This window comes from Poecilia mexicana, unplaced genomic scaffold, assembly GCF_051168715.1.
Source record: "Poecilia mexicana isolate PSO_F unplaced genomic scaffold, ASM5116871v1 scaffold_19, whole genome shotgun sequence".
Classification (NCBI taxonomy): domain Eukaryota; kingdom Metazoa; phylum Chordata; class Actinopteri; order Cyprinodontiformes; family Poeciliidae; genus Poecilia; species Poecilia mexicana.
The window spans coordinates 8,030,946-8,043,266 of record NW_028263388.1 but is presented as its reverse complement, the minus strand read 5'-3'; the positions used below and the strand labels follow the sequence as shown (position 1 = coordinate 8,043,266).

Genomic DNA, 12,321 nt, shown 5'->3' with positions numbered 1-12,321 from the left:
TTACTTTAAAGCTGTCGGTTTCTCTGTAGTCTCTCACAAAGGACAAAATGAGACATAAGATGGAAATGGTTTTACAGGAACCTTGTGGTTTTTTTTTTTTTTTCTTTTAAGCACCTGGCATGACAGCTCTTGCAACACATTTCCCGACTCTGCTCGGTTAGCGTGAGTACGCCACGCATATTCATGTGTGTGGTGTACTGAATTGACCGTCGGCTTTGGAGAATTTCCTTTGAACTCTTCATGTAAATTTGTCCAACAGGAAGTTGCTAACAAGGTTTTTTTCATGGAAGCTGCAGCTCACAGAAGCGTCACTGACCGAAGTGATCCTGTAAATTCGTGCAGCCTGAGTCATCAAACCGCAGCCAGGCAGGTATTTATTCTCAAGGTAGTAAACAAGACAATTATATGAAATGTGGTGCGGTCCAAATTATACTTGTATCAATTCTCAGTTATAGAACAATACTGTACACCCAAATGATCAGTAGGTCATATTTTGCCAAACCTTGAACACGGAGTTGATGTCAGCAATCCATCCTCTTCTGCAAGCATACGGCGACAGAGGAAAGGAACAACTCAGATCTAACAAGAAATCAACAGCTCAGTATGGGCAGCCATCTTTTGAGGCCAAATGAGATGAGGGGAGGAGATAAAGGAAGCAAACAGTAATTCTTAAGGGAAAAATGGAGAGTACAGAGAGTTAATGTAATGGTGTGTTCACACTAAACGAGTTTTGAGCGTCGAGTGTGTCTGGTTTACAGTCAAAGTCTATGCGGAGATGCATTGAGGGTCTTTGAGGCGCGTTTTAAATGTCTAGTGCGACGCAATTTGAACCGTTTTGAGCGTATGAAGTGTCCAGCGCTCCACATAGGTTTTGAACGTAAACCAGACGCACCTGATGCTCAAAACATGTCTTGTGCGAACGCACTATTAGACATCATCACAGACAGAAACACAGGAACCCAATGGCAGGTATTCTTTACCTCAGTATCGTCTTTATCTAACCAAAACATCCAGGTCTATACATCAGCTATACTTGTATGAAAACGTTTCCTGAAGTTACAAATTAACATGAGCTTTTACTTTTGAAACCACTTACTTTCAGTTTTATAGTAAAAAAAAAAAGTATGCTGTATATTTGTTTTTGTAACTATCTGGCCACACAATTTACACAGGAGACAGCTTTATCCTGCCCCCAAAGGAAGAATATTAGTTATTATTTTTTCATTTTTGCATGAAACTGCCAGAGTCTGTTCTAAAAACCACTTGGTACCTAAACAAGTGATAAAGGAACAAAAATTAACATGTTTGTGTGCGGCTTGAGAAGAAAATAATACTTAAACACTCGAACTTATTGACAAGAGCCAACTCTTGACTTTGCTGTGTGAGACGCAACATTTACAGCTACCCAACATTTGGTGCTTTTCGAAATCAGTATATGTAGAAAATATATATATACACTATGTTCAATAAACTCAAACTCAAAACTGGAGACACAGAGTGTAAGAATTTGTATTTGTTTTGAACAATTTTCTACAGTATTATACTAAAAAGCATAATAAAAGGATACAGGACTATGAGTTACATAGTTTTTATAAGAGTTTGTATGAAAATCAACAAATATTTGTTTTGGTGAAACATTATTAATGTTCTTAGATACATTATTTTAATTACATTACGTAAGTGCTTATGAAAAGCAGTAGTAGCAACAGGTTTTTATAGGATTTCAGCTGCTCAGGAATTAACATGCCTGGTATTTTTGTTGAATACGACTTGCTTACTTCAGATTTATCTTTGCCACTTTACTACAGGTGAGCGTAGAAAACTTATGGTGCTTCTCCATATGTGCGATGTAGGCATGCTATGTACGCCTTTCTCTTTTCCATGGCTGAGGTTTTCAGTCGTCCCTCAAGCTTTAACACAGAGAACTACTGCAACTCAACATGTATTCTTCATTCTCTAAAGGCCAACATTATTCCAAAAAAATATTCAAAATATATTAAAGGTCAATCTTGCATGCCTTGCATCATATCAGTAATGTGCTTGGAGGAATGCTGTTAAAACAACCCTTCCCTTTCTGAACTCAGTGAGTCAGTAAAATGCATGCAGCTTTTGAGGACAAAGTGAAACACCATCTAATGGCAGAGCCGCCTGAGCTATAACATCAAAACTAGCTCTTAAAAAAATAACTTCTCTCCCGGCTTAAAGGGATAGCTCAATTTTTTTCAACAGAGGTTGTCTGAAGCAACTCTCAGTAATAGTTTTGTTGCCTAAGCCAGAAAAATGACATATAGCAGTGAGTTTGCAGAAAATTTTAGAGTGGTTAAAAGCTAACCACTAGGTCGAGGTGAAAAGCGAAGTGCTGTGTCACGGTGAAAAGCTAAGAGATGGGTCACCATTTTAGCTAATTTAAGCAATTTAAAACAGCTAATGCTAAAATTGTTTATTTATGCTATAGTAACGTCAATTGTCTACATTTTCCCTAAGCTAATCAATCTTCATGGTACAGGTTTTAAACCATTTATTCTGTTGACAGTTTCCATTTGATTCAATCAGTTATCAAACACTAAGGGATTTTTTTATTCTTGGCTTACGTCACTTGACATAGTTAGCTTGGTTATTGAAGACAACACTTTGCCTTCAATAACCAAACTAACTCACTGGTTTTCCAAATTTGCAAAACCAGTAGAGATTTTGATTTTTAGGTATTTTCCCAGTTCCATTTTGAACTGTCAAAGTTTGAACTGATTTCTTTTAAATACAGTATTGAATTTTTCAGTCATTGGTCTGACATACAGGTAATTTTTTTTTATGAAATGATAAAAGTAATTGCATTAAACTTGCTTAATCCCAGTTGAATTTATAGTTCACATCTTTCATTTTTTCTTTGAACACTGCATCAAAGTGCTGTGCCTCTTCTGGCGTAAGCAGGTTCCTCCAGTCTCCAGTGACCCCTGAAATAAAACACAAGAGACGTGGGACCTTTTAGAAACTCTTTCTTTTTAAAGGAAAATGTTGAATTTATCTCATCGGTTATGGAAAGTTATGGAATTTGCACACAAATGTAACATAACTTTAAGCCTTTTTGACTTTTATTTCTAAAGTCACTAATGTGTCCAAGTTGTTGCCTTAATGCACTTGAGTTGAAATTTAAATATTTTCAGCAGCAAATAAAAATGAGATTATTCATGCGTTAAAATTCTACAATTCATATAGCTCTATTTTTTTAACCACATATATTTTGTGCGCTTTATTGAATCAGGACAAAGATGGAACAGTTCAATAAAAAATAAAGAATAAGACAAGTAGTTTGAGCATGACACAAACAGCAGTACCATCGAGACGGCCATAGTTGTTGTTTGTGAACATAAAGTTTATCACTGTTGCCCAAGAAACATGATTTCTTGGGCAACAGTTTCCAGTTTGTAATGCCTGCTTTTTATATCAGTTCAAAACGTTTGCCAATATATCCAAATCCTACTAAATCAGTGGTCAATTTCTCCAGATTATCCTCCTCCATGTTTGAAGACAATAGTTGCATCTACTGTAACTGTGTTCCCAGAGTAACCTTTTGACTTCCTTGTTACTACACTGCAGTTAAACTCTCAAACGTAAAACATGGAATGAGTACCTGGGTAAAATTGAGAATTGCACAATTGCTGCATAACAGGAAGATTCCTCTGATGAGACCTTGCGTTGGGAGGAATATGCTTACACATGCTGGAGCACATCAGAGAACCGATGTGGATTAGATCCAGGGTAAAAATTACGTCAATCTGAATGCTGCTAGAAATACAGCTCCGGAAACACAAAGAGACCACTTAAAATGATCAGTTTCTCTGATTTTACTTTTTTACAGGTATATGTTTGAGTAAAATTTATATTGTTCCTTTATTCTATGAACTACTGACAACATGTCTCTGAAATTCCAAGCAAAAATTTAGTATTTGCAGAAAATGAGAAATGGTCAAAATAACACGAAAGATGCAGCGTTTTCAGACCTGAAATAATACAAAGAAAACAAGTTGATATTCATTTAGAAACAACAATGCTAGTGTTTTAACTCAGGAAGAGTTCAGAAATCAAAATTTGGTGGAATAACCAGGAGGTTTTCAATGGGGTACAGTGAAGTGGGCTCTTCATTTTTTCCAGAGCTGTATAGTGTTAAGATTTACAGAATTTGTCACAAGCAGCCGTTCATCATTGTGACGACGTGCTTTTAAATTCATCTGTAGCGTGCTGGATTGCTAGGTCTCCAAGCTATTACTTTTGAAAACCTTTTCTTTTGATTTTATTCTCCTTGCTGGATGAACCACCAGGTAAATCCTTATATTACAAACTCACCCAGAGTCTTTATTAGTACTTTAGTTAAGGGCATCCATCGTGTCATCCAAAACAATGTCACTACTCCTGTTACTTTTGGCAGCTTTTTCAGCTGGGTTGAGATTATTACTTTTTAAGGGCATTTAAAATCAGGAGTGATTCCAAATTCACTGTACAAAATAATCCAAACCAGTCTTAACTGGCATGAAAACCAGGAATCTAAAACAGACACCCATTCCACCACTAGGGGGCCGTGTTAATTACAAAAACTCACCTTTACGAAGGAACTGACTCTTTGTTTGGTCCATGAACTCCTGGGGCACCACTGAGTAGTTGGACATAGGGTTGTTCTTCATGTTTTTGAATAAACACTTGTCGGCAATCTTCTTCAGCACATCTGGCTCCAAAGACTTCCCCAGGAACTGAGCGATTCTGCTCACAGAGTCGTTCAGGTCCTGCTGAACACGAAGGCACAACACAGTTCCATTTCAGAGATTGGTTCATGTTCACAGAGAGTTTCATGGCAAGATTCGCTATTCCTGTACGACTTGTTTGAAACCAAAAACAAAGGAAAAAGCACTTTGCTGTCACCTTTATCATCTCCTCGTAGGAGATGTACATGATCTGCAGTTCCTCTTTAGCGTTCAGCCAGCCTTTCACATGGTCAAACCAGGAGCCAAAAATAACTGAAAAAAAGAAAAAAACAACAGATTCACACATTTTTTCTCTTTATCAAGGATTATGAATCAGTTTTTGAACACAAATAAGATTAGATTTATACTCTGTAACACTTTCACAGTGCATGCAGGATAAAGCTACATAGAGATGGTAACCTTTTCCCGTGAGGAACTTCTGGAGGAACTCGCTCTGCGGACCCGGTTTCACCAAGAATGAGGAGATGTTGTAATAGTGAAAGGAAGACGTGAACACGTCTTTGGGGTTCCTCATGACGTAGACCACCTGCAGAGGTGGTACAACAGTTTATAATGTATCTTCAAAGTACAGAGTTTCATAGCAAAACCCTTTGGTTTGTGTATTTATTTGTTTTTCATTTCAAAATCACAAAATTAGACTAACCCAAAATTATCCAAAGTAAAACTTCCTCACATTTATAATTTTTAAAACAATTATTTTAACATGCACAAACTGGAATAAGATGGCTTAAATTATTTTAAAAATTCACAGAGTGCAGAAACAGATCATGCCTTTTTGAATTTGTGAATTTCTCAATGAGTTGTACTAAATTTTTTGATCTTTTCCTTCAAAAAGATGCGACCCAAATCTGGATCACAAGTTCATATCAAAAGTAGTGATGCACCGATCCGATATTAATATCTGTATCAGTCCCGATATCAAGAAACATCCTAGATCAGTTATCGGTGACAATGCGCCGGTCCAGAAGGGCGGCTCTATTCAGTCTAATTCTATGTTTTGTGCTCTGAGCGACATCATACTTTCATTATTTATTTTATTTAAAATTTCTAATCGAATGAAGCTTCTGAACCATTTGAAACAATGTTTGTTGTGGTTTATTTTTACATGTTTGAGTTATGTCAGTTATCAACAGATTTTGTAATTCAATACATCTATGTTTGTTTAAAAAAGGAAACATTTTAAGTAAACTAGAGCACTGTTTTCGGTATTAGCCGATGCTAAACCTCCAATATCTGTATTGGGATGAGAAGTGAAAAAAGTGGACTGGTGTATCCCTAGTCAAGAAGGGGAAAAAAATGTTTTTGATAACACACAGAGAGGATTTTATTAGATTAATGAAGTACAACCACAGACTCAGTGGCAGGTTTACCTTTGGTTTTACTTGAAAGAAGGATGGCGGCATCATGTTGTAGTGGAAGTGCGTGGTGAACAAGCGGGGAGACGGCCGCTCTTCAAGCTTCAGGGTGGGGGCCCGGGTCTCCTCCAGCCAGGGAACGCGGTCCCAGTTAGGCAGCGTCTCAACGGAGGCTGGATCCCCTCCACTTAGGATTAGGGGAAGAATTTCCTGCATCCAAGTTGTCCCTACACAAAGAAAACAAGGTAGTGAGAATATGCAGCCTTTTTTTTTTATTTCATTACTATTAGCAAATATTTAAAGCCAGGACAACCGTGCTGAATATCACAATGTTTCACAGAGTTTTCATTAAAGTACGTTGATAAAATCCACCAAACTTGATGGATAACTTGAATTAAAGGAAGAAGACTTCCCCTTTCAACTTTTCTTACGTTAGATTTGTAGATTATAACAAACTGAATAGATTTTAGTTCAAGTTCAAAGCTGAAAAATGCAAAATAAAAAATTATTCATTTCAATTGGATTCTAATCCTGACCCAAACTCTTTTCCTTTTTCTTTCTAAAAGTCAGGATCAGCGCAGTTCATTTAAAATTGACCCTGTAGCTTTTAAACCATGATCGCTGTGAAAAAGTCTGAGATTAATGATAGGTCAAAATTGTTTATTTTGGCCTTTATCACTGGCCAAAATAAACCTTGGACTTATTTTGGCCAAGATTTCAGACGCAACAACATTGGAAACTAAAAGCTAGCCGAGGTAAATCAAAGGTTACGGAAAGTTAAGTACTACATTGTTTTTCTTCATGGTTTCAAGCCTTGTGTCTACATAGAAGCTGACTGAAAACACTTTTTTTTAAAATAAATTGGCTCCAGATAAAAATACCCATTTAAAATGCCTTGCTTGCATTTTTGTGTCTAAAAAGGGAAAAACGAAACAACAACAACAAAAGACTATGTCACAGCCCCAATTTCCAAAGTGTACTTCCCCCATTTCTCGTCTGTATTTGGTGTATTGCTGCTGCAGCGTCACCCCACCATCCTGCAGGCCTGTCATCTTTCAGGCCTTTCAAAAACAAGAAGTGAAAATATAGTTTTCTAAAAATGTTTAGATGTTAAAAATATCCCAATTTACGGAAATTATTACTGTAATTATACAAATAAAAACTACACTTTAATACAGATCTAGAACTTGGGAGAGCAGGCCTTAGAAAATCCACTTCAGAACCACTGGAATACCTCAAAATTCTAAGTAATTGAGTAAAACTTTAATTAGGCAACCTAAAGTAGATATGATCAATATACATCAAGACTAAAATGTCCAGATGGACTTGAGGAAATGAATACTTTAACTATCAGGAATCTTTTTTCCCACAATACCACCATATTGCTGATCTGCCACCACCATGGAGAACACATGGGCATAAAGAAGATTCCTATGCCTAATACAGTATACCCTGGGTTATGCAAGGTATATCATTTGAGGCATGAAGATAATGTATTAAAACAATTATTTTAATGTTGCATACAGGTGTGGCCCAGCTAAAGGAAGTACTAGCATTAGCTCTTTTCACATCACAGTCCTCTGATATGGCAGCAAAGACAACTAGCCTCAGCCTTTTTACAAGTCCAACACTGCTGGGCACATCCTGCAACAATGGGTGCTTACATACAGTAAATGGAGAAAGAAGGGCCTTGTCCAGCCAGTTTGTGACTGAAGCATGGTTTATTATAATGACATGCGACTCTTGTCCCACTACTCCTACCATCACAACAGACACTTGTTTACCTTCAAAGTGCAACGGAAAGCAGGTTAACCTCAACCCACGCTTTCCATTCACGACATTACTCAGCATAAATCGCTTACCGTATCAAGGGATGGCACAACACTAGAAAACAATGTTTCAAAACTCTTAAAGGGCCTTTTAATAAAATGCCAGACAAAGTACCTGATGAACCAGTTTCACTAGCTGTATAGATTCAGCCAACAAGTTTGTCTCTCAGTGGCTGCATTTCCATTGACCATACAACAGCGCAACTTGACATTTCGAAAATAAATTTGCTTAATGGAACCACAGCAATTTAGGTTTTTGATTCAAGAACGGGAGGTGGCTCTTTTTGCCATATCAAAATTAGTTTATTTCTCAAAATTGCAATAGAACCACATTTCTCGTACAACACAAGTTGCATCATCACACAACCAGATGTTGCCACTGACACAAACCACAACAAAGAAGTTTTTTATTTAAATGACTTATTGCACATACAAACTTATTCACGCGTCTCTTTTTTAATTTTTTAATGGAAATTGCGAAACAGCCAATGCCTAACACTCAACGAGCCTGTGTGGCAGAGTCAGTTCCCTCTCAAAAAGGCAAATGCTTTTTTTTAACTTGAAGATTAAATAAAACCAATTTCTCAAATCTCATTTACTGGATGAATGTCTTCAAAAAGAGGTAAATCATGGTGACCACATATAGAAATCAATTTGTATACAGGAATACTATCCATACTTGTGGTTGCTTTCGATTGAACGCCACAGCGTCAGACAGGATACTGATACGTCTCCGGACCGTAACTTCGCCAACAGGTCATTTCCCACCAACAACACCTGGGCTGTATCTTGACCTAAATGCACAGAATGCTGGAGGATGTGGGCGACACTTCTGTGAAAACTTATCTGATCAAAACGGTGTCAGAGGCAGAGAGGAAGTCTCAGATGAGTTGAAACAAGAGCCAAAGATTTTCTTTTTAAAAGGCAGTTTATCAACAAATATCCCTTTAACCTCATGAGTCAAGCTTTTGACCACAACACAGCACTGAGACTGCACCAGTAAAGGTTTGAAATTATATAAACTTTAGCAGCAAGACGTCAAAACGTCTGTGTTGGGTTTTACTGGATCTCAGTGCCATGTTTGACGCAGCTAACCTATCTGATGTAGAGACAGGAAAAGTTGGTGTGACCGTCTGCGCCTACAACTTTTGGTTCAGATTTTATGAGTCAGATCGAAACTACGCTGTCATTTTGAAATACTTTTAAGCAAACCACAATAAAGAAAACCCATGTGAGGTTCCTCAAGGCTACATTCTCAGGCCACTTTTTTTTGTCCATCTACACGTTCTCTCCTGTTTAGATGATGTAGTGCTCCTACATCTACTATATTTATCAGACGACATATCGGAATCAATATCTGATGTTTATTTACGTCTGGTTGCAATTATGACACAATGTGGGAGTGTTGGGGTGTTTATCTGACACAATTTAGGTGGTGTGGTTGCTTTTATAAATTGTTGTAAGTGTAAGAATATATATATACATACAAAATATCAATAAATATTGGTAATCACCTTAAAAACATCACTAGAATACAAGGTTTACTGTCAAAATGGGACACAGAAAAACTTGCTGTTAATTTCAGTATGTTACATTATTGTAATTATTGTATGTGGGTTTCTGTAACAAAAGAAGTAGGCAACTGCAGTTTGTCCTTAATGTTGCCAAAAGTGTCCTAAACAAACCAAGAAAATGGATCACATCAATCATATCAGGCTTTATCGATGCAGTTATTCCTCATCGGTAAAAGGACAGATTTTAAAATCTCATTGATGGTCTGTAAGGTACAGAGTGGTCTAGAGTTGAGTTGCTGGTTAGGTACAAATCTTAACTATGTTCCCAGAACAAGAACTAAACAAGGTAAGGCTGCATTTAGTTTCTGTAATCCTTAACATAGGAAGAGACTCTGAAAGTCTGACGTGTCCAGAAACTGTTGGTTCCTGCAAATCAGAAACCAAAAGTTTCTGGTGCAACTTTATACCAACGTTGCCGTTTGTCACAACTTTCCCATAAAAGGTAAGATATTACTTTATCAAATCATTTTCATGATTGAATTTTGTTTTAAATTAGCAATTTTACGGCACCTGAGGGGTGCCTAAGGAACTAGGTCCAGTTTTGAACAACGGTTGCTTGTCTGAGAAATAAATCTATGGGTTTTGTACAATGTGTGTCGCGTGAATGGATGTTGCCGTTTAGAAGACACCTAATCTCGTTGGAGTTTATGACAATAAAGATTACTGTTTTTTTTAAGCAAATGAATAATCTCAGGACCAATCTGTTGGGAACATCTGTAGCTTTACAAAGAACCGATATCTGGTTGCGTACTGTGAGATCTTACATGGGGAGACAAAAAGAGTAAAGAAAAAGGAGAGGGAAGGCTGAACCGAGTATTGAAAGAAACAGATTAAGCTCTCAAAGACCCCTGTTGTACTGTCCTGTTCCTAAAAGCTAAGAAAACCCAAAGGAATAACTGTACTGTATAACGGTTGTGAAAGAAGAAAACTCCTGTCCTCTGGAATCATGATGGTTTCTGCTTACGAAACTGGAATAAGAAACAGACCCAGTTTTGATGGCTTACCAGCTGTAAGTTGAGGGGAACGGTGAAAATGGTATTCAAAATAAGTGGTCATAGTAACACTGAATAAAAGAAATAGAAATCAACAGAACTAATCCAAATGGAAACCTGTTTGGCGATACAGGGTTTCCCCCCCGTGTATTATAAGCCTGGCGGGCCACCAGGCTTTACCTGTGTCCCCACCAGGCTAAGCATTGCTTTTTTTGAAGTCTTTTTAAAATGTTTGCATTTTCTAAGACTTTATAGTTGGTGTTCAGGTATTAATCTTCCAGACTTTTAATAACACATGATTATCAAGTGATATTTTCAAATTTCCTGCCAACTTTATAAAAAAAAATTTAACTCAAAAAAATGACGGGCTGCTGTGGTGGAAAATTACTGATTATGCTATATTAAATGCTTGTGAACGCTCACCAAAAGAACTATTTGGGTTACATGTAGAAGGTTGGAAGTTGTTTTCTATAGCTGCATCAGAACCAGACTGTCCCGCCCCTTGTTTTTAATTCCTTATCCTTGGTATAAAACGTATGTGTTGTCTCTGCCTGGCAGAGCTTATCACCCGGTTTTTTTATAGTTTTTTTTCCACAACACACCCAACTGGCTTGGTAATATGTAGTAGTGCCAATAATCTTGGAAAGTAAGAAAAGATGCCAAGCACTGATACATTGTATCAGTTTTGAGAGGCTTGCAAAGTCATTTCTACGGCTTCAGGACTCAAGCAAATTACAGTGAGAGCCATAATCCCCCAAGGGAGAAACGTGGATGATCCATTAAAAACATCTTTTTTGTGTTTTCTTGAACAAAAAAACATTACTTTAAGAACAAACACACTTGGGTAATGAAGCAGAATTATGATCCAGAAACAAACCAATAATGACTGGTTGGGGTGTGTGTGTGTGTGTGTGTGCGCGTGTGTGTGAGTGTGTGTGTGTGTAGAAAAGATAGTTTGTGTTTCAACACGTTTAAAAGTGCTGCCATTTGGCACAGCGTAACTTTATGCACTTAAGGAACTCTTTTTCTCTCTTTTTTATCGTGATGGCAGAACAATGATGAAACGCTACCTCCGGATAACCCTTGGCTTAAGGGTAAAGTCCAATTCTTGGCCAGTTTTGTATAAATTATCGAAACACCTCACTATTTACGCGTTTATCTAGCAGTCTGGGTTACTTTTTGAAAAAGCGTTAAAATAACCCCCCCCCCACACACACACACACACCCACACACACACACACCTTTCCCCCCTCTGTTCATGACGCGAATGACGGCGGGACGCTCACCTGATTTGGGGTACGTTACGATGACAATATCGTCAGGACGAAATGTAAACTCCTCGTAGTACTTGAGGCTCTCCGGAGTATGTACCGCATTAGGTACATAGACGCCCTTGTACAGAGTGTAGAGGTCCGCTTCAGTCATGGTTCCAAGAAGAGTGAACGGAACTAAGTGTGTGCGGTTCGGGCAGCTCCGAGCTGAACACTGCTGGACTTTGTCTGAACTTTGTTGATAATAATGAGTAGGTTGGGACTATAAGCCGTCGCCTCTTCCGGTCTCTGTGTTAAACTTTGAAACGTAACATAAACACAGTTTTCAATTCTGTATCTTTTATCCATATGTGTGAAAATGACTCGTAGATGTTTTGAATGTTTACAAAAAAAATGTTTTGTATGTTTATATCCAGCTTTGCAAAGGTATTCACACCCTCTGTTCATCTTACAAACACAACCTTGAATGTGACTAAGACGTTTTGTGGAAGACAGAGGCGGCCCAAAGCAGAAGCAAACTAAGCCGCTTCTTAGGGCATCCCATAA

At 37.7% G+C, this 12,321-nt stretch overlaps 1 protein-coding gene across 2 annotated transcripts; it reads right to left on the bottom strand.

Annotated features, from left to right (window-relative positions):
* Positions 1 to 1,485: 1,485 nt before the first annotated feature.
* Positions 1,486 to 12,007, bottom strand: sult2st2 (sulfotransferase family 2, cytosolic sulfotransferase 2). 2 transcript variants are annotated; one of them, XM_014979269.2, is made up of 6 exons: positions 11,791 to 12,007; positions 6,125 to 6,336; positions 5,154 to 5,280; positions 4,912 to 5,006; positions 4,595 to 4,775; positions 1,486 to 2,951 (listed from the first exon to the last, which is right to left on the bottom strand). In XM_014979269.2, exons 1-6 carry the CDS (start codon positions 11,927 to 11,929, stop codon positions 2,842 to 2,844), a joined length of 864 nt encoding a protein of 287 aa, XP_014834755.2. In that variant the 5' UTR covers positions 11,930 to 12,007; the 3' UTR covers positions 1,486 to 2,841. The 2 variants fall into 2 exon arrangements, with proteins under 2 accessions (XP_014834755.2, XP_014834753.2); XM_014979267.2 differs by having other exon boundaries at positions 4,595 to 4,778; positions 11,791 to 12,005.
* Between the last annotated feature and the right edge of the window lie 314 nt (positions 12,008 to 12,321).